At 36.9% G+C, this 23,148-nt stretch overlaps 1 protein-coding gene across 20 annotated transcripts in view; it reads left to right on the top strand.

Moving 5' to 3' along the window:
• Nucleotides 1-22,894, top strand: part of NPNT (nephronectin) — a 77,366-nt gene extending 54,472 nt beyond the window's left edge. For 14 of the 20 annotated variants that reach the window (XM_078002057.1, XM_078002058.1, XM_078002060.1 and 11 more), the window contains 4 exons: nt 9,583-9,669; nt 10,087-10,185; nt 18,367-18,623; nt 20,081-22,894. In XM_078002057.1, the coding sequence (XP_077858183.1) occupies nt 9,583-9,669; nt 10,087-10,185; nt 18,367-18,623; nt 20,081-20,176 (539 nt within the window). In that variant the 3' untranslated portion in view covers nt 20,177-22,894. The remainder of the gene's footprint in view (nt 1-9,582; nt 9,670-10,086; nt 10,186-18,366; nt 18,624-20,080) is intronic. The other 6 variants (XR_013417251.1, XR_001444893.3, XR_013417249.1 and 3 more) reach the window with 1 other exon arrangement.
• Nucleotides 22,895-23,148: the final 254 nt, after the last annotated feature.

The raw sequence follows: 23,148 nt of genomic DNA on the forward strand, positions 1-23,148 counted from the left end.
CCCTAGGTTTTTTTAGGTTATATGACTAGAAATATAATAAGATGTATTTACAGGGCTAATGCGGTAGGCATGATTTGAGCAACACCAAAGTTATTTGATATAGCATAAAATTCTTGTTCTTTTATTAATGAGACAGAATTGTGCTTCTCAAAGTGTGTTTTATAGAGCATTATTTCTCTAAAACATTATGCAATTGTATGCATTAAAAACTTCTAAGGTCAAATACATTTAAGAAATCCTAGGTTTAGCTAAGTTAAATAGGTTTGTTAACTGTAAGACTTCTCAATATTCTAATGTGCTAACAGTATTGTAAATCTCTAAGAGAGGCATATAATGTATCTTTTCCCAAGTTGTTTTAACCATGGGATTATTTGAGTCTTGGGATTAGAGTTTACTGGAATCAACTTTAGGTCAGTCTGGGCTAAACTAGGAAGTATGGAGACCACACTCCACAAAACCCAGTATCCATCACCAATTATGGCTCTCATTGCCTGTTTTTTGAGACTAATGGATTGACCTTGGATTTAGGAATGAGGGTTGGGGAGGGCGGAAACGTGCTGCACAAACTTAGCCTGGAAAGCAGCCGTAAGTGGTGGTATGCCTGTATGGACACCATAGGTTTGCTGCAGGGGATTGTTAAAAAGCCACTTTGCAAAGACAAAACTCTGGTTTCAGAGGGGTAGGAGCTATCCCAGAGCAAAGAAATTTGAAAAAAATTTCTGCAGAACCCAAACTAAAGGAAGTTAGGGGGACATACTTTCTGGTCTAGCAATATATAATGAAATCTTTTACAACTATTAACCATAATGTTTTTTGGAAAATATTTAATAATTTTGTAAAACACCCATGTTACAAAAATGTTACCTGAAAAGTACAAAACTGAACTTGCCATTTGACTCCAATTAGATATAAAATATATGTTTGCATATGTCTGGATGTATATAAAAGTCTGGAAGAAAAAAGACCAAAATAGTAACCATGAATATATCCAGTTTATAATATTTCGGGTGATTTTCATTGTCTTTTTGTTGACTTTATGCAGTAATTTTTAAACTGTCCAACTGCAGTATCATTGATAACAGTAATTCATTATAGCAATAATTCCTTCAGAGAGGGGGCAGAGGAGTAGAACCCTGCTCTTCTCAGCAGGAAAGTGAGGATTCTGATTCTTAATCATGTTTATTCTATTTTGGACATACTGATTTTTAAAAATTCATTGAATGTTTTATTAACTTCTATTTTTAACCTTTCAGATTTTCCTTTACAATTGATTGTGATAGATATGTCCAATTTTAGCTAGGAAATTTGTATTACTAGAAGGAATATAACGTAACTTGGACCAGGAAACAGATTTTTTTTCACCCAGTGTTGTCAGAAGCCCATTTTAACTAAAATAACATAGGATGTTTATTAACTAAAATAACATAGGATGCTTATCTTAAGATGTAGATTCCTAATCCTTATGACACATTTACTAAATCAGACTTACTAAGGAAAGTATCTCTCAGTCTTTATCTTTATTTATTTATTACTTATTTATTTATTTTTCTGAGACACAGGCTTGCTCTGTCACCCAGGCTGGAGTGCAGTGGCATGATCTTGGCTCACTGCAACCTAAGTGATTATTGTGCCTCAGCCTCCTGAGTAGCTGGGATTACAGGCATGCGCCACCACACCCAGCTATATATATATATATATATTTTTTTTTTTTTTGTAATTTTAATAGAGACAAGGATTCACATCTGAGTAGACACACTTGGTCCCCAACACTCAACTTTTTATTCAACCAGCCATGACCTGGGTGTGAACATGACAGACCCAGCAGGGTTCCCACGCCTGACAACCTGCACCTGTCAGGAAGAGCCCCCTCCTTTCCTGCTCCCCCTGCAATACATGGTTATTTTAATAGAGACAGGGTTTCACCATGTTGCCCTGGCTGGTCTTGAACTTCTGGCCTCAAGCAATCCGCCTGCCTCAGCCACCCAAAGTGCTGGGATTACAGGTGTGAGGCACTGCGCCTGGCTGTTCTCAGTCTTTAATGTGTACACAAATTACAAGGGGATCTCGTTAAAATGAAGACTGACTCAATGTGTCTGGAGCAGGACCTGAGACTCTGCATTTCTAACAAACACAGGTAATGTTTCTGATCTGCAGTCCCCACTTTGGATAGCAGGGCTCTTTCTAAAACAGAACGGCAGCTCCAACCCAGCAGAACCATATTCTGGATGGAATCAGAACTAGCCAAATGTAGGATGTTTAAAATATAGCATTTGTGCCTAGGTATGTGTCCACCTGACTCACGTAAAATAAAGAGAAAAGGCGTTAATAGAAGCCAGATTATAGAACATAATGTTATTAATATGTATCAGGTGCTCTTTTGAGTGGCCATATCAGAGAACCAGCCTCATTGTTGCGGTTATTACACAACATGAGAATGTGCTGCAATTCCAAGTACCAAGCAGTAAGAAGAAAATTGTTTTCTTTTACTGATTGCTGCATGTTGTCCTGAGGTTTTTCCTCTCATCTCTATTCTACAGATTTTACAGAGTCTGTGGCTAGTTCAATCAGATTGTTCTTGGTCATGGAAATATTATGGTCTTTCTGATTCTGTATAGTGATAAGTAAAAAGATTGTTTCTGCTGAGGGGTGAAAAGGTCTTCAAACTAGTTTGCTTTCTTGTAAACAGTAAGACCTGCAGAGACCCTGAGAGGGATCTGATATCTCCTTGAAAATTAAATTTCTGCTAGTGTTTTGAAGGAGCGAATTGTCACTTCTCACAGGTTAGGATCTGGTGCTGTGAATTCTGAAAGTTTGCAAGATTTTTTATTTATATTTTGATTAGATCCTATAGTAGATAGTAAAGAAAATATCATTCTCTCCAAAAAGTATAAATTGAGCCCGCGGTGATTGTGACCAAAGTCAGAAATCAGATTTTTTTTTTTTAAGTTACATGCACATCTGTCAATAGAGTTATAATTACAAGTATTGTGCTAATTGCCAGTCTGTAATTTGGGGCATATCACTAAATTTTCCTGTGCATTTGTTTTCTCATCTGCAAGTCAGGGATAGTAATAGTATCTACCTCACTGGGCTGTTGTGAGAGTTAGATGCAAGGGTACCTATAAAACTTTTACTGTACGCTTGGCACATAATAATAACTTAATACATATTAGCTATTACTGCTGCTATTGATGTTGAATTCATTTATATAGTAATGATAACATTTCCTACTTAATTCATAAAAAGACAACCTATGCCGTTTTCTAGTTCTGAGTTTATACGTTTCTCATGCTTTTTATTATGGTTCATTACAATTTTAATGTTATTTCAAATTAACAATTTGAAACAAATTGGTTTGCAAGTGTGAGCTGTTAGGTGCACGGAGAAAATGAAAATAGAAACTCGCTATTTTATTCTAGGCTTATTACCAAATACTTAGAATACTGTGTTTTATTCAGGTGTTTATAGTATCATTAGACAGTTGTGATTTTAAAATAGAGACTGCATCATCTCAACTTCTTTACTGCGAAAATAATAACAATAGCCTTTTCAGAGATGAATCTGTCTAGATGGGAGATTTACATGGTGGATCTGATGAGTGCATCCAGCCTGGGCAGCAGAGTGAGACTCTGTCTCCAAAAAATAAAAATAAAAATAAATAAATAAATAAAATAATAAAATAAAATAAAATGTAGTTTCCTTCCCCAGAAAGTCCGATTCAGTAAATGTGCCATAAGGATTTAGAAATCTACATCATAAATAAACATTCTATGTTATTTTAGTTCAGACCCTATTTTAGTTCGGACTTTCTGTGGGATAAAAACTTCCATTCTTTCTTTAAATAGATTCTTTTGGCTTGAGTGCATTTACACCTGTCCCCAACAGCTGGTGGGCTTCTGCTTACCCTAGATGGTGTTTATGCTGCACTCAGTCCAAGCAGCCCTTACCCGAGAGTCTACTTACCACTTGCATTCTGGTGCAAAGGACTCATTCCTGGCAGAGCCTAACCTTCATGGTAACCTTTGGCTTAGAAGAGAGGAGAAGGGGAGGCCGAGGCAGGTGGATCACTAGGTCAGGAGTCCAAGACCAGCCTGGCCAACATGGTGAAACCCTGTCTCTACTAAAAATACAAAAATTAGCCAGGCGTGGTGGTGTGCACCTAGAATCCCAGCTACTCAGGAGGCTGAGACAGGAGAATTGCTTGAAACCGGGAGGGAGAGATTGTAGTGAGCCAAGATTGTGCCTCTGCACTCCAGCCTGGACGACAGAGCAAGACTGTCTCAAAAGAAAAAAAATTATCCTGTCTCCAGACAGTGCCTCTGTGTCTTTCTAAGAGTTTATTAAAGGTTCGTACAATACATAAAGGAGAAATAGGTGTGTCACAAAAATTAGGCTCATTGTTGATTAGCTATGTCTATGTTCCACCTTTCACCAGAGATTTAATTTTTTTTTTTTTTTTTTTTTTTTTTTTTTTGCCAATTTTGCTCTTTACTCTCAGCCCAAAGGTGTCTGTGGAACTTTGTAGATTCTTCCTATGGGATGAAAGCTTTGACAAACAAGGTCTTATTTCTGTGAGTCCAACAACCCTTTTCTTTTGGCCTATAATGAATAGATGGCTAAAACTTTTCTCTAACATGGTTAAAGAAATTTCAGAAACTGATTTCCAGCCCTTTTATTTGCTTTTCTCTCTGATCACTTAAAATTATGATGCATATGTCCTGCATCTGGAGAGAGAATAGAGGGAAAAAGAGACAGGGAGAGGAGGAGAGACCATCTCATAAAACCCTGGTCATTCATCCCCACCCTCCAATCTGTGTCTCCAAAAGTCTCTAGGTTTTGCCACCAGAAACAGCCTTCAGAATATTAGAATAATTACATATGTACTATTCTCTTCAATGAACTAAACTTCTAAGCATAGAAGTAATTTAAGACAGTGTTATCTTTAATCATTTAGTCCAGCAACAAATGCCAGAACTGGCCTGGGTAATGCCATAGGAACCACTTTGCTTCCTATGAAACATAAAGAGAATTTGCAAACCTACCTTTACTGAATAATGCTTACATTTCACTATAGTTACTCTTGGCAAGAAGTTGAGCAGTGGGAGGTGTATATGATAATATTTACATTTACTTCTCTGTGCTTACTCTTAATGTTTTCTGGGTAAAAATATACAATTGACTATTTGGGAAACCTCATTTGTGAACACAGGTTATATATGATCACATCCCTGGGGAAAACACATATTTAGTAGAAAGTGCCTCGCAAGCATTTCTTACAAGGACTTTCCTGTTCCTTTTTGTGGCTGATTTTACCCCTGACTCCAGGGCCCAGTAGCCATTAGAAGGTACTCTGTTCCTCAGCCCAGTCCAAGCATGCCTTTATCCAGCTGTCACTTGCTTCAGTACCTGTACATTCCCTTTCTTTTAGTTTATGCAGAAGGCTGTAAGAAGCAACAGGCAAGACATATCTTTTGGTGGGTAAAACATGGACCAATGGTATAAAGATTCTGGGGACATTTTCTAAAAATATATGAACATTAATAGTTGATGTTAATTTTAGTCATAATTTCCCTATGACACCCACTCTCACCTTCTTCCTGTTCATTCTCCAAACTACTACCAGAATGGTCATTTCAGCATGCAAACCTGTTCTTGGCACTCCTCTGTTAAAATCCTTCAGAGGCTGCCAGTTTCCACCAGGATAATGTCCAAAATATTTACAAGGCTTTAAAAGCTCCTGCACACTCTGCCTCTATCTCCAGTTCCATTTGATGCCCTTCTTCCTGCACCCTGCCTCCCTCCCCCTCTAAGGTCTACAGGTGATTCTGGTGTTTCAATCCCTGCTCTTTTCATTATCCAGAGCCATAGCTCATAGTACTTCTTATGTCATAGAGAAAGCATCACTTCTCAGAGATTTTCACAATGTGTATCCTCCCCAGCCTAGCTTAGCCAGTCCCTCACACCCCACTCCCATACTCAGGTAGCATCCTCTCCTTCTTTAAGACACACATTACCTGGGGAAATTGTTAAAAATCTGCCTTCACTTCTAGAATGTAGATCCCATGAAGGCAAGAGTATGCCCAATGCTTTATAACACGCTTTTAGCCCATACTTTGTATAGCTGATGCTCAGTTTCTTGGTTGACTACATAAATGAGTGGATGGAATAGAAGGAGGCAGGATGCATGGACAGATGGTGGAGGAATTGTATTGCTAGCACTTCTCTGATTCTTTTTTAGTTTCTAAATTTACACCATTCTAAGAATTAATGGTGCAACTACAGAGAATAGTAGGTATGCATTTGTCTTTATAAAACACATATATTGTGTATTTAAGTTGAATATTAGCCAAAGTCTGAAGCAGGGAAATAATAATTAGAAAAATCATGTACCAGTGTCCATCCTGGTTATAGTTCATTTTTGGGCAAGGCTAGTCATTCATTTTAATTAACATTTTCTGCGTTGATCAAAAAAGCTCCCTTGAATCAAAGAAAATGTTTGAATTTCACAAACATATTTCAATTTCATAGCCTTGCATTCAGCAACTATTAAGTCTATTCTGAGTTCTCTTTGAATACTTAGAATTGCCAAAATACAAGTAACAGACATATAATTGCTATTTATATGTAATCTAACAGCACCCTCTTTTATTTAGAGGTTTTAGTTAAGTTTTTTATTCATATTTATATTTTTTCTTTTTACAAAGAATCCTAAAAACATAGAATTACAAAAAAAGGTGAACCAACACAAATGAAAAAAAAATTCATTTCTAATTCTTAGATTACCACTATTAGCATATTGGCATATTGGTGTATTTATCCCTCTTTCTTCTAGTCCTTTTTTTTGGTTTGTTTTTCTTGTACATGATTGTGATAATAACATAATACTGCTTGAATGATTTGTTCTGCTACTTTTCACATAAACTCTAAAGTGTATCAGGGAGTGGGTAGTGTTTCTTCTCTTGACACTTCAGTGGGATGCTCTTAGTAATCCCATACTGGTATGTGTGAGGAAGGAAAATTAGTTAAATAATTTGGTATGGTTATAGAGTAGAGCACACAAAATTGTAAGAACCAATAGCTTCTGAGCACTTCTGGTCTCTAAATTCCTTGGAATGTTTCCCAGTGGATTGTAATTAAGGTATACATGATTATCTGCTGCTAAATTAAATGGTTCTTGGAAACCAAGTACATACAATATTAATAAACCATCTGACATTTTACAAGTTGTTACATGACTAATTCTTTGTGTTGCCATCTTCTAACTGTATGATCTAATCTGTTCCTTTCTCTTCAGCCTCATCCCATGCTGCTTTCTTCATTTCTCAGCATCCTCCAGCCATTGTGAACTCCTTTCTCTATATTTTCCAAGCACTTTCTTTGTACTTTGTACTTTGTCCTCCCTCTTCCCCAACCCCAATGCTATGCTTTTTGCTTGGAAAGTTTCATTCTTCCCTTTCAGTTTAAATTGTGCTTCCTCAGAGAGGACCTCTTGATCTCCCTTTTTATAAAACAGGCTCCAAGAGCCAGGAAACCTTTACATCAAGACTTGATTTGCCATTTGATAGTCCTTCATCTGGAAGGAAAAAAAGGGGGGGGGGTGGAGCTTGAAAAACTGTCATAACGTCCCTGGAATATGATACTTTAAGAGTTGAGCCCATTCCATTTTGGAGATGATTTATATAAGTTACAACAATAGAAGGAGACAAAAACATGATTGTTCTATTGAGTTTTTATAACTTTCTGTCACAAGAAAGAAAGCATGCTTGCCTACAATTTTGTAATATTTCTAGTAAATGAAAGAGGCACTCCCCCTCTCAGAGCACCAAATAAGGAAAGTGTAATTGGATGTCATTGCTGTCAGTCATCTGGGCTATAAAAGAGAGAGTGGGGTTGCCTCATCCCCTGGGCACCCACAGTCAGCTGTGTCCCTAGAGCTTCTCTTCTTTCTTTGCTGCCCAGCTGGGTATATTGCGAGTATGGATTGTAAGAAGGGAAGGGACTTCACTGTTTTAACGTTTGAAACAAAAAGAAAAAAACTCAGAAGTAGTAAGCTAAAAACAACTTGTGCAAATATTATGGGATTATTACTTAATTTTAAGAATTTTTGCTAAAAACAATAGGAACGTCATTGAAAAAAAGAACCCCTTTGAGTGATGATGGTTTCATAGTGTTCTACATCTCCTACTCCCTGCCTTATAAAAATAAAGCTAATTAATTGAAGTTCTGGCAAAGAGAAGGGAGTATTCCTTGGCCTTTGACCAAGAATTCCCCTTACCACCATGAACATTCCCACGCATTTCCCCATCAGTTACTCTCCATGATGTCTTCCTTCCTAACCCTTATCAAAATCTCAAATTACAGCACTCATTTATCTCCATATTTAAAGTCTGCTTCTCCCATTAGAATTCAAACCACGTAAGACCCAGACCCTCAGTCTTGTCTATCCCATTCACCCTGTCTCCTTAGTGCCCGCCACAGTGGTTGGCATCTGCGTAGCCATCAAATATACACTGATTGAATAAATAAATCAATGATTTAAAGAAATCAATTATTTTTTTTAAAGTAGATTCTTATGCTTTGTCCCACTTGTGTCCTTTGACTAAAGTGTTGAAATACTACATGGCTTTCTAACAGGATATTGGTATTCACTTAGTAAACAGTTATTGAGTGCCTGCCACCAGGTCAAGCCCTGGAAATGCCACCCAAATAAGACATGATTGATGCCCTCCAGGACCTCAGAGACTAGCAGAGGGACAGACACATATGTGTAAATAGCTGCAATTCTTTATGAAAGTGTGTAATAGGGGCTTATAAGCATGAACTCTCGAGGTACATGAGGGAAGAATTTGATTCTGCCTGGGGCATGAAAATTTCTGCAGAGGCAGTGATATTTATGCTGGGCCTTGAAGGAAGAGATTTTTGGCAGGTTAATTAGCAGGAAAGAGAGCATGGAGTCTGAGACGTGAAAATGAATGGCATGTTTGGACAGCATTGTGTATTTTGGTGGGGTAGATTGTAAACTCTGCCCCAAGAAGTTTGAATTTGATCTTAAAGGAGCCAGGGAAACTGTTTAAGGAAGGGAGGCCATGGTAGGAAATGTATATTAGAGTGCAACAATGTGCAGAGTTCATTGGGGGTGGGGAGTAGATGCTGTGATTAGAAACCAAACCATTCACTTCCATCATAGGTATTTGCAGTTAAAACAACCTTAATTTAAAGATCATAATAATGTATCTTTCATAGAGATGAACTTTAGAATTTCATAGAGATGAATAGTTGGCTGGAAATTGGTTGCTCTATTAAAATATATCCAAATAAAGACTTTTTAAGTTATTTTTGTTGAATTTTAGAAACTTTTGAAAATCATTTTTAAAAAATGTATCCAGATCAATGTTGCAGTATAAATCGCTGCAGAACAAAATTTGTGAATCTTCATGTGAGATATGGTTAAATATTTTGGATTCATCCAGATGAAAAAATGACTAGGTCTTTTCCTCCCGCCCTTGTTAAAGGTAATGCCTCTTTATCAATACCTCAAAGACACACATACACACAAAAAAACTCAAAACTTTTCTCTTGCAGTTCCACGGCAACCTTCAAATGACTTGTTTGAAATATTTGAAATAGAAAGAGGAGTCAGTGCAGACGATGAAGCAAAGGATGATCCAGGTGACACTTACACTCTTAGTGCCATCATAATGACATTTTATTGTTTCTCTCCATGAAAATAACTTTTAAATGTAGATTGTTTGGACCATTTGGGAAAATTATACCTGTTTTCTTTAACAACTCGGATTTCCTTTGTAGTTAAATCATCATTTTCTTTTTAAAAAATATATTAAAGTAGTACTTAAATTGTAAAAAAGGAAATCCTATTTTATAAGTGATGATGTAACATGGTTATAATTTGGCAACATTTGTGTGTTCTATTTTTACAGATGATGCACTATTGTGCTGAGAAAGGATTAATGTACTTTCCCTTTGGTCTCGTGGAAAGAAGCTCTGGTTATATGGATAGGAGAGAACACGTGTTGTCTAGATACCCCTAGTTCATAGATTCATTTGTTGTTTTTGATTTTCTTGTAGGTGTTCTGGTACACAGTTGTAATTTTGACCATGGACTTTGTGGATGGATCAGGGAGAAAGACAATGATTTGCACTGGGAACCAATCAGGGACCCAGCAGGTAAAACCATTTCATTTAACGTTTTCTGGTACACATTTCAATGTGATACTATCTGAAGGCTTCACTGCTACTAATCAAGTCTACTGTAATGCATCTCTGTGTTTATTTAATAAAGATGGTCAAAATGGACCATGCCTAGCATTTATACTCCATTTCTTTGAGAGAGTTAAATTTGTTAGCTATCAACTAGCACTATATTATGGGAGACAAGTAGTTAATTAAAAGGTCAGCTAATTTCTCTCAAAAAGCTTGATAAATAAAATATTTAGATTAATTCTTGAAAATAATTCTCAAGTTATTTGTAGCACCCATTCCCAGGAATAAAAATAATATAGTGGTATATAAGCCATTGTAATAGGTAGTCCCAGTTGTTTTTTCTTTTCTTTTCTTTTCTTTTTTTTTAAGATTTGAGTGGTAGTAGAAGGACACAGTGGAAATTTCTATAAAGTTGCGATTATCCCTCTGAAAAAATTTCACTCTAACTTGGATGCTGAAGGAAATGGTTACAAATCACCACCACTCATTTTATAACAAAAGGTAGATTTAGACATAGTTCCTTCAAAATCAACAGAGTTTTAAATTGCACAATTCCTATTAATCTAAAGTTTTAGTACTCATAAGACATCTTTTCTTCTGGATTCAAGATAGCTTTTCTCCCTCAGTAGTTAAATCTTTTTTTTTTTTTTTTGAGACGGAGTCTTGCTCTGTTGCCCAGGCTGGAGTGCAGTGGTGCGATCTCAGCTCGGCTCACGGCAACCTCTGCCTCCTGGGTTCAATCAATTCTCCTGCCTCTACAGGCATGTGCCACCATGCCTGGCTAATTTTTTGTAATTTTTAGTAGAGACGGGGTTTCACCATGTTAGCCAGGATGGTCTTGATCTCCTGACCTTGTGATCTGCCCGCCTCGGCCTCCTAAAGTGCTGGGATTACAGGTGTGAGCCAACATGTCCGGCCAGTAGTTAAATTTTTTATGGATAAGGCCTACTTAATGGAAGGGTGAGGAGTTTGGTTTCTTTTTTTTTTCCTTTTTATACTCCTGATTCTAGATTTTAAGAAGAAAGATACAAAATGTGAAGAAAAAACATGTTGTTTCATTTATTTTAAAAGCCTAGTTCTTCAGAAAACCACACACTGCATGTTCTCACTCCCAGGTGGGAATGGAACAATGAGAACACTTGGACACAGGAAGGGGAACATCACACAATGGGGCCTGTCGTGGGATTGGGGGAGGGGGGAGGGATAGCATTAGGAGATATACCTAATGTAAATGATGAGTTAATGGGTGCAGCACACCAACATGTATACATGTATACATATGTAACAAACCTGCACATTGTGCACATGTACCCTAGAACTTAAAGTATAATATAAATAAATAAATAAATAAGAAAAAAATCAATTGAAAAACAAGCAGATTTTAAATTTTGAACTAATTAAAATAATGGAAAGTGTCTGTTTTGTCGTGTATATACTATGAATAAAATCACAGTATTTTCTAAGCAATTTCCCCCCACAAAATAAACAAATAAAAGCCTAGTTCTTCAGTACCATACCGGGTAAGAGCATCAAACACACAAAAGTTAACTTCAGAGAACTCATGATATCTTAAACCAGCTCTTCTCAAACTTCACTGTGAATGCAGAGCAGCTGAGGGCCTCATTAAAATGCAGATTTTCATGCATTTCTAGCAGGCTCCCTGAAGATCTCTATGGTGGTCCTCAACGCACATTTTGAGTAACAAGGTATTAAAAAATTAGTCCAAAAATATATTCATTATATCCCCTAAGGTTGAAATAGAGATATACTTAAAAATTAAAATGTAATTTCCTAAATATAGGAATATTCAATAAATTCAAATTGGTTCATACATTTCTTTTAGTTGTAAAAGACAATATCATTTAGTGCCTCACACACAGTACTCTCAGTCATTCTTGCATTACTGTCTTAGTCATTTAAAGTTAACTCTGAGCAGGACAGCATTATCATTAATGTCACAGATGCTGTGAATAAGAGAGAAACCAACATATCTACGTGTGTGTGTGTGTGTGTGTGTGTGTGTGTGTGTGTAAACAAGTAATATTGTCTTTATTTCACAAAGGAAATATTGACACCCAGAGAAGTTATCTGTTTCCTAAGGCCACAGAGCTAGAGAGTGGTGGAATTAAGTCCAAACCACTGTGTACTACTCATGCAGGCTCCTAGACAGTTCAATACTCAGAACATCTGCAGCATTATTGTGTTTTTGACTGTACCACAGGCTGGCCTCAGTAGGTGTGCATGTGGTAGTGTGCACAATCTGATTAGCAGATCACAGACCTGTAGATTAGACTGACTGACCACTGACCTTAAACTGACTGACCACTGACCTGGAGTAGCTTGCTACAGAAGGAGGGATCTTTGGCAGTCATGTATGATAGAATGGTGAATAATATTTATGGTCATAATGAATGATTCCTTCAAGTAAGGTACATTGGGGAGAGTAATTCATGCTAAACTCAGGAGAATTCACTGCACTTCTCTGTAAACAATCTATGTAAAATCTTGATTTTTAGAATTTGAACACTGTATTTTAGAACCAATTTAGTCCTTTTCAACATTCTTTAATTATTCATTATATTTGTAAATGTTTAAATTTGTTGTGACCCAATCTCCCTTTCCCTCTGATGGAAAAATGAGAAGTGGGTTAGAAATTAGAATGGTAAACAAAGAAATTTGAAATGGTTATTGGACTGTGTTAGTACAGAACAAATTGAAAGGAAGAGATGGCTGCTTGAGTGATTGGATAACCCGTGATGATTGGCTATGGTCCCTAGAGGATGCTTTTCTAGAACTGGTTCAAGTTTTTACCAAGAACTTAGATAAATGGGACATTGAACTTAAATATTAAAGATAAACTGACCAAACTACGGTTGACTCAAATCTGGAGAGGAAAGTGAGTATGTGTGCTGACACAGCCAGCATTAGAAAGATTAGATTAATGGGTCACAATTAAGAAGGTAAAATGTAATGGGGTTGAGTCTAAGTTACGGCTTATAGTCTAGAAACCAGTCACACACTTGAATGAGGGGAAAGACCTGACATATCACTCAGTGTAGAAGATTTTAGAGTTTTAGTGTGTAATGAAATCAATCTAAGCGAACCTTGTGATGTTGCTGCCAGAAATATGGACCATCTCTATAGAAATATGGTATGTTTCAAGAATGAAAAATCCACTTTGGTTAAGTGGTGAATCTACTTTTGAGAATGTTTTTTCCTAATATGAGAAGAATAGAGTTGGTCACTTAGAAGAGGATGACCCGCATGGAAAGTATCTCCAAGCTTGTGAAAAACAGATGAAGGAACCATGACGTTTAGTCTAGAGAAGAAATGATGCAGCAGGGTTCCTTTTTGAATAATTGACTCGGGTTAGAGTTGTTCTCTGTGACCAAAAGGGGATGAGAGTAGGATTGATGGGTAAAAAATACAGGGAGATTCATTTTGGCTCACTGTCATCTAAAAACAGAACAGGCTGACATGGAAGGAGTGAGTTATCTGTTGGTGGAAGCATTTGACTGGGTGACATATGGCAAGATATTGTTAAAAGGTTTTGAGCATCAGATAAGACTTGGATTAGAAAACCTCTAAACCATCTCTGAGAGCCTGATTCAATATGGAATGTGGAAATAGTCCCAAGAAATTCAGTGAGCAGGGTTCTAGCTTGGAAAGAAGGATGGGAAGACCAAAAGATGGCAGAGAGTTGGAAGGTAGGACTGCATATATGAGAATGGAATTGCAGAATATATTTTTAGAATATGTTGACAGAATTATAACCCAGCACTGATGGGAAAATACTAACAAAGCTTACGTTTTCATGGCTTTTTCTTCTAGGAAATTCAGGCAGATGGAGTGTGTGTGTGTGTGTGTGTGTGTGTGTGTGTGTGTGTGTATCACATGTGAAGGCCAGAGGAGAATATAAAAAAATCGGCTAGACATGGTGGCTCACCCCTGTAATCCCAGCACTTTGGGAGGCTGAGGCGGGCGAATCACCTGAAGTCAGGAGTTCGAGACCAGCCTGGCCAACATAGTGACGCCCCATCTCTACTAAAAATACAAAAATTAGCCAGGTGTGGTGGCAGGCACCTGTAGTCCCAGCTACTCGGTAGGCTGAGACAGGAGAATCTCTTGAGCCTGGGAGGCAGAGGTTGCAGTGAGCCAAGATCACACCACTGTACTCCAGCCTGGGCGACAGAGCAAGACTCCGTCTAAATAAATAAATAAATAAATTCTGTGTATTATTCTAATTAACAAGCTAATTGTTTACCTATGTCTATCTAGATTATACCAGTTATAAAAGAATATAGGTTTGCATATCCAATTATGGATGATTTTAATGCTGTGCAGTTCTAATCCAAGATCCAGATTTGTAAATATTCTTATATGTTAATATTTCTAAGAAAATTCTCAAAACTCACAACCTGAAGAAACAGCTGCAAAAAAAGTGCAATTTACTAGCTGCCTTTCATGGTGCTATTATGTTTTATTACATTCAGTCACAGTGAGATGTGAAATTAACAATGCCTCTAAGAAATGGAAAATTGTGCTGTTGACAGACATGGTGATATGCTGCAGGTATGTAGCTGTGGCCCTGGGGACACACCCTTCTCCTGTGTGTGTCAAAGCTAGAACTAAGCCCCTTTTCCTGGAACCTTGATCTCTGGAGAACAAGGATTAAGGGCAACTTACTCAGCACTCTGTCTGCCACCGATAGCTACAAGGAATTTGCTTACATATGTATCAAGTATGCCAGCATGTACATACAAGTATGTCTGTTTCAGCATTAAAACATTATTTTAAAATATACATAAATGTAAAATAAATCAACAATATCAATGAAAGCTTTCTACCATCCTTGACTCCCATTCACCACCTGGCAAGATGCAGCCAGTTTCTTGATTATGTTCCCAGAGAGATATTTTTGGATGCAATGGCATTCTCTTCCGTGCCTTGCCTTTGTCACTTATTGATATTATCTCAAGAGTTAACAGGAACAACATGGACTTTGAAGCCAGAATACCTGATCTGGAACCCAGCACCACCACATACTAGCTATGACCCTGAGCAAGTTACTTAAACAGGGATAATCAGTACTATCCACTAAACATATATAAGGCATTTCAAGCAGTGACTCGTCCAGAGTTACCGCTGAAATACTATTAGCCATTGTGGTTGAAGCATGTCCTCTATCAGCACATACAGAACACCCTCATTCTTATTTATGGCTGGCTGCTATTCCATTACTCATCAGATGTACCACAATGTATTTAGCAAGCCCTCCACAAAGGAACATAAGTTGTTTCAAGACTTTAGGTAGTTCAGACAATAGTGCAGTGAAAAACCCTGTACATTCATTATTTAATATATGTTAGACTGTATCTATAAATTCCTAAATGTGGAATTGCTATGTCAAAAGAGAATTTGTATTTTGAATTTTGATAGATTTTATTAAATTGCCCTTTATAAAGGTTGTAGCAATTTACACTTCTGCCTACAATATTTGAAAACCATCCCCAACATATAAAAGTATTTTCAAAATCTTTGCCAATCTTATAGGTTAAAAGGGATCTCTTTTCATTTTACTTTACAGTTCTTTTATTGTGAAAAGTTGATCACTGTTTCATATATTTGTCATTTTTTCTGTGATGTTCTTTATTTTTATTTAGTATTATTGATATATGAAAATTTTCTATACAAAAAGAAAAATTATCCTTTTTTAATGTGTTGCAAATATTTAAAAACATTTTTGTTTGTCTGTTATATGGTATTTTTTACCTTAACATGCAAATTTGGAAACTTAAATGTTCTTCAGTAAGAAATTGGCTAAATGGTTACTGGCATACTTGCAGCAATGCAAAGTGTATTTGCTACCATAGAAAAATTGTTATACAAGAAGCAACTTACAACACTGCAAATATAGTATTCCTTTTTTTAAAAAAAGTTCATATTCATGTGCATTTGTGTGAATGTATTACATAAGAAAAGTTCAGAAGTCAAAACCTTCAGAAATACCTCTAGGTTTTGTAAATTGAAAATTTAAAGGCACCAACCACTACAGAATTAAAAATAAATAAACTACCATTTATAACCCAACTTTCTGGTCAAGTTTTGCAGCATCTATTATTTCTCCTCCCTCCCCAAAGTTATTTAGATGTTGTGATACTGTAAACTGAATGAATGTTTAATATAATCATATATTTATCACCAGAATTATGAAATCAGAAGTGAAATTTTTAATAGGTAACTTGCTTGACACTGAATCAATTTTTCCCTTAGTTAATATTCCAACTTGTATCATTTCCTTTGTTACAAAGGGAATGAATTCTTCATGGCAAAAAAAAAGCAAAAGCAAAACCTGGTGCCCATAGAGTAGCTCTATAGAGGAAGAACAATCGTAACCTCATTTATCATGTTGTAAATTTTAGAGTTTTAAATACATATGCAAAGAATACCTTGGTGTGTTAGGTTGTCTTGTTTGCAGGTAGCGTCTGGCAGAATGGTATCAGTGTACATTCCACAGAGACTTAATCCTTGTTTTCTCGAAACTTGCAGGTTAACTGTAATACCCTTATATCTTAGTCTTAACTAGAGTACCTGTGATGATTCAAAAGCTGACTTATAGTGAGACTTTTAAAATCCATGTAAATATTTTGGCCCAAAATATGTTTGGATTAGTTTGTGGAGGAAGGGGACAAGGGAAGTGGGAGAAAGATTCTTAAGACATTATGTATTTTTAGTGATTCAAGTATGTGAATCAAGGATCTGTTTCCTTGCAGTTTTTTGCTGTACCCTTGGAACATCATTCATTGATTCAAACATCCTTAAACACCTGCTACCTGCTAGCAGGGTAACACAGAGGTTTGGGGGAAACTTTGGTTCAGACTTTAAGTTGTTCACAACCTGCTGGGGAGCCGTCAGCACAGAGGCTGGCACATAGTCAGTGCACAGAAATCACCTATGACCTGTAGAGCTCAGATGGTACTTGTTAGAGAAGAAGACACTGGAATAAAAAGATATACCAAATTTTATCAGGTCTTGTATAAATTAAGCATAAGAAAGAGATAATAGTTTATCTGTTAACTGAAAACTAAATGGGATTTCTGCCAAAATAGATACACGTGTTCAACATTCCAACCATTTTTCTATGGAAAAACCAGTGTTGAAACATACAGTGTGTTTTCAGTAGACTGAGATAAAACAGCCTGAGGGAATGTCATTTGTACATGGATCAAGCTTCAAAATACTACTTGCAACTTTCTTTCTGGAGAAGCAGCACCCCCCACTTCACTGCTGCTTAACCATTTTTTAAAATGCAGTTTCCTTAACAGCGGAGGGAAGAAAACTCTGTAGTCCTAGGGGTCTGAGAACATCATCAAAGTGGTCTATCTAAAGTGAAAGTTTTTACTAATATTTGTGTTCACGTATATATAATAGGACATATTTATAGAATAGATATGATATAGATTTGTTTTACTATAAAAATGTTTTAAACGGCTTACCTCCAAATAAAATTGATGCTCCAGGAAGACATGGAGGGTTTCCTGAATACTTCTGTATCTTCCTGCTGTTAGGTTTACACCAGTGTGAGAAGCACTGCCAACTCTGAATTTTTTTTTGTTTTAAAGAACCTTTACCTTTAGAAATTTGTTCTAAGTTGGAGGAGGAGAGAATAAGCAGATATAGGGCCCTTTAAATCACCATCTGCTTTACTGTCTGGAGTTAATTATCCACCAGAAAATTCTCCCTGGAAATTTAGGGTCCGTTTTACCAAATCACCAAGCCAGATAGGCAGGGATGTTGGACAACATAATCATAAATTGGTGAGGGTCATAAATTGGTGGTGAATGTGTATATGTTGTTGTACGCCTATATGTCTGATCATATTCAATTGGAAATATTCATAATGTTTGGATTACTAATTATTGTGTGTCTCTGGCATTACTTCTGCTTTCCATGGGCAAAGTAAGTGAATGTTTTCTGTAAACACATACCATAGAACTTCAGGCATACAAATAAGTCAAATTTTTCTTCTTCAAAAATCTGGAATTCTTTACCAAGAAAACAAAAAAAACTAAAACTCCTGTCCATGCTGCTTGTTCTAGAAAGGGATATTGGCACATACACACAGCTCTGCTTTTCCCATTCCAGGTGGACAGTATCTGACAGTGTCGGCAGCCAAAGCCCCAGGGGGAAAAGCTGCACGCTTGGTGCTACCTCTCGGCCGCCTCATGCATTCAGGGGACCTGTGCCTATCGTTCAGGCACAAGGTGACGGGGTTGCACTCTGGCACACTCCAGGTGTTTGTGAGAAAACACAGTGCCCACGGAGCAGCCCTGTGGGGAAGAAATGGTGGCCACGGCTGGAGGCAGACACAGATCACCTTGCGAGGGGCTGACATCAAGAGCGTAAGTAGATCCACAAAGGAGGCGAGACCTGGGATGTTTTCCTTTCATAGGAGAACTCTGGAATCTGAATTGGAAGAAGCCTTGCTCTGTAAATTCAGGCTCAGACAAAGGTTTGGATTTTTTTCTGGGCCTGATGACTCCATTCAGTGTCTCTTTCTGAAACCCCTTTCTGCTTCTTCATCCTTCTTCATTGTAACCTGTGATCACCACCTCTCCATAACCCTGGTAAAGATCCATTTTCTTTTTTGAATGGAAAAAAATCTAGGAATAGAAATGGTTTTTTTGTTTTTTTATTTTTTTAAGTTGATCAACAGAAACTTCCAAGGGTGGCGTGGTGAGCTTAATTGTTCCTGCTTTTCCTTTCCTTTTAATTCGTTATATTTCAAACTTTTACTACCATAAATTACCCAGGAGATGGTTCTTTTTTCGTTTTTGAAATATTTCTTTCAAGTTCAACTTTTTTTCTTTGTTTCAGAGATCACAGTTAAGCAGCATAGGGTGGGAACTCAGAACTACAATTGGAAAGCACTACTCTATTCGGGACAGGATGTGGGAAGTGCTTTGATGGAATATATAAATTTGATCTTAAGTAATCAAGACATAGGTAGCAAGAAAATGGTCTACGGCATCCCAGCAAAATCATGAATGCATTTGGGAAAATGTCATCTTTATGCTGGTGCTTATGAAACTTGCTGTTGGGAGATACCTATGCCTATATATAGGTATAGTTTATAAGAAACTATTTTAGAAAGAAAAGATAGATTCCATTAATACAGATTTTACCAGAGTACTTGGATTTTGTTTAATTCTTATATATTTTTTCTTAAAACTCTTCTCAGTATTTTTATTGTTTAGAGAAATAAAACAAGATAATAAATCATTTTAAATCATAGCACTCAGGTTTTCTCTTGTTTTATAAGAAGCAAGGATGCTCTATAGAAAATATAATGTAAGAACAATAAAAGTTTTTGGTTTTTACATAGGTAAAACAACAGTGTGATTGGATCATGGTGTTTGATTCTATTCCATTTTCAGCAAGAAAGCTATGTTAACCAAAAAAGAACTAAGAAACATCTAAGATAGGCTGCGTGATTATGATCTTTCAGATCTTTGGCTCCTAATATCTGTTCCTTTATATTCTATCACACTCTTCTTCTAACTTTGGTAATCCTTGACAAGTGTCCACTTTATAAACAATCCTAAATCGAATTGGTGTATAGCTTAGAATGGCTTTTTAAAGAGTAATTGATTCTGAGTAATGTGGTCTGATGAACAGTTTGATGATTTCAGTTTCTACTGAAAACTTCAGTGATACTGGCAACTATATTCTGTTTTTTTCCTCCTGTAAAATAAGTTTAAAATTGGTTTGGGGGAAGGTTTGCCTTTATTTTTGCTTAATAAGGAGGCATTAGAAAGGGGCAGAGGAGGCTTGACTGGTGTGTGCGTTCTCTCCCTAGGTCATCTTCAAAGGTGAAAAAAGGCGTGGTTACACTGGGGAGATTGGATTGGATGATGTGAGCTTGAAAAAAGGCCCCTGCTCTGAAGAACGCTAACAACTCCAGAACCAGCAATGAACTCCTATGTTGCTCCATCCTCTTTTTCCAATTCTTATCTTCTCTCCTCTTCTCCCTTTTGTCAGGCCTAGGAGAAGAGTGGGTCAGTGGGTCAGGAGGAAGTCTATTTGGTGACCCAGGTTTTGCTGGCCTGCTTTTGTGCAATTCCAATGAACAGTGACACCCCCCTTGAAATACAGGGGCATCATAGACACATCAAAGCCATCTGTGGCTGTTGCTTTCCATCCTGTGTCTCTTTCAGGAAGGCCCTCAGCATGCGTGACCCATACCATCCTCCATCCTGATTACAAGGTGCTCCTTGTAGCAAATTATGGGAGTGAGTTACGGGAGCAGTTTTTAAACAAAATCTTTGCAAATGGCCATGATGTTATCTGTTTGGTGTTGTACCATGAGTAGTATTGACTTCCCTTGAGATATGATGTACAATGTGCTTGTGAAATTGACTTACCCTCTTCACTTAAGTTAGTTCTGGCCTGACCTGAACTCTAACTTTTACTGCCATTCACTTTATAAAATAAGGGTGTATAATATATCAAGATACATTTATTTTTATCTGTTTTTTTTTTCTGTTAAAGACAATTATGTAGAATGGGCACATAATCCCTCGTTAGTAGTATTGTGTTTTGTGTAAATGTGCTATTGATATTAAGTATTTACGTGTTCCAAATATTTACAGACTCTAGTTGCAAGGTAAAGGGCAGCTTGTGATCTCAAGTTAAAAAATACATGGTGAAATGTCATCCAGTTCCATGACCTTATATTGGCAGCAGTAGGAAACTGGCAGAAGTGTTGGGTTGTGGTAGCAGAGTGATGAAATTATTTTTTTTTTAATGGCCTTGAGTTTGATCTCTGCAAAGGATAGGAAACCTTTAGGAAGACAAGAAACTGCAGTTAATACATAAAACTCTCACTGTTCCAAGTTACACTTTAAAACCACAGCTTTTACCATCATAACATGGCTCTCTCTGGTAATATGTAGGAAGCTTTATAAAAGTTTTGGTTGATTCAGAAAAAGGATCCTGTTTATTAAAGCAGGGTGAGAGGAAGCATAGGGAAAACTCCATTGGAACAGATTTTCACACAACATTTGAAATAGATGAAAGTTTAGGCAGTCGTAGTTCATAACTTCTGTTGCTCACGGCTATGTCAGGATAGGATAGGAAGCAAGTCCCATGCTCAGAGGCATGGGATGTGTTCGAATGGGATTAACACACACTGGAGGAGCAGGGCAAGTTGGAATTCTAAGATCCGTGAACCCCCAACTGTATTTCCTCCCTGCATATTTTTACCTATATATTAAAAAACAATGTACCTTTTAAAGGCATTATTCCTGAGGTTTTTCTTAATTTCCTATTAAGTAATCAAAATATTTTCTGCTGTTTTTGCCAGGAATCACAAAGATGATTAAAGGGTTGGAAAAAAAGATCTATGATGAAAAATTAAAGGAACTGGGATGATTCAGCCTGGAGAAGAGAAGACTGAGGGGCAAACCATTGATGGTTTTCAAGTATATGAAGGGTTGGCACAGAGAGGATGGTGACCAGCTGTTCTCCATATGCACTAAGAATAGAACAAGAGGAAACGGGCTTAGACTAGAGTATAAGGGAGCATTTCTTGGCAGGGGCCATTGTTAAATTAGAATACTTCATTAAAAAAAGCATGAAAATCTCAGTATCTCTCTCTCTCTTTTTTTCTCTTTCTAAAAAATTAGATAAAAATTTATCTATTTAAGATGGTTAAAGATGTTCTTACCCCAAGGTAAAGTAACAAATTATAGAATTTCCCAAAAGATGTTTTGATCCTACTAGTAGTATGCAATGAAAATCTTTAGAACTAAGTAATCTGGACAAGGCTTAATTTAGGCATTTCCCTCTTGACCTCCTAATGGAGAGGGATTGAAAGGCGAAGAGCCCACCAAATGCTGAGCTCACTGAAATGTCTCTCCCTTATGGCAATCCTAGCAGTATTGAAGAAAAAAGGAAACTATTTATTCCAAATGAGAGTATGATGGACAGATATTTTAGTATCTCAGTAATGTCCTAGTGTGGTGGTAGTTTTAAATGTTTCTTCTGGTAAAGGTGTAAACCTTTCATTTGTTCAATGGATGATGTTTCCGATTTTTTTTTTTTTTTTTTTAAGAGCTCCTTCAAGGAACACAGTTCAGAGAGATTTTCATCTGGTGCATTCTCTCTGCTTCATGTGTGACAAGTTACTTGGCTGCTGAGAAAGAGTGCCCTGCCCCACACCGGCAGACCTTTCCTTCACCTTATCAGTATGATTCAGTTTCCCTTACTAATTGGACTCTCCCAGGTTCCACAGAACAGTAATATTTTTTTAACAATAGGTACAATAAAAAGTCTTTTGTCATTTAACCTGGTAAAGGCAGGGCTGGAGGGGGGAAAATAAATCATTAAGCCTTTGAGTAACGGCAGAATATATGGCTGTAGATCCATTTTTAATGATTCATTTCCTTTATGGTCATATAACTGCACAACTGAAGGTGAAAGGGGAAAATAAATGAAAATTTTACTTTTCGGTGCCAATGATGCATTGCACTAAACTGATGGAAGAAGTTATCCAAAGTACTGTATAACATCTTGTTTATTATTTAATGTTTTCTAAAGTAAAAATTGTTAGTGGTTTTCCAAATGGCCAAATGAAAACAATTCTTTGTAAATAAAAACACTGTTAGTAATACCAGTTGTCTATTCTTGTTTTTTGAGTTTTGTTTTTATTGACTTGGAAAAAAGCATTGAGGTAGTTAAATGATGTTTCACAAAAGTCATAGTAGAATCCCTTTTACTGTTTGGATGGTGGGAACAAAGACATTGCCTGCGGTATTACACTTTCTAGGTTATAAAACATGAGACACCTTTTTTTTTTTTTTAATCAGCATGAACAGGGAAAGAGATCAGAAGATCAGTAAAACCCATGCCATGCCATGCCTTAGT

The sequence above is a fragment of the Macaca mulatta genome, chromosome 5 (genome assembly GCF_049350105.2).
Source record: "Macaca mulatta isolate MMU2019108-1 chromosome 5, T2T-MMU8v2.0, whole genome shotgun sequence".
NCBI classification, from domain to species: Eukaryota; Metazoa; Chordata; class Mammalia; order Primates; family Cercopithecidae; genus Macaca; species Macaca mulatta.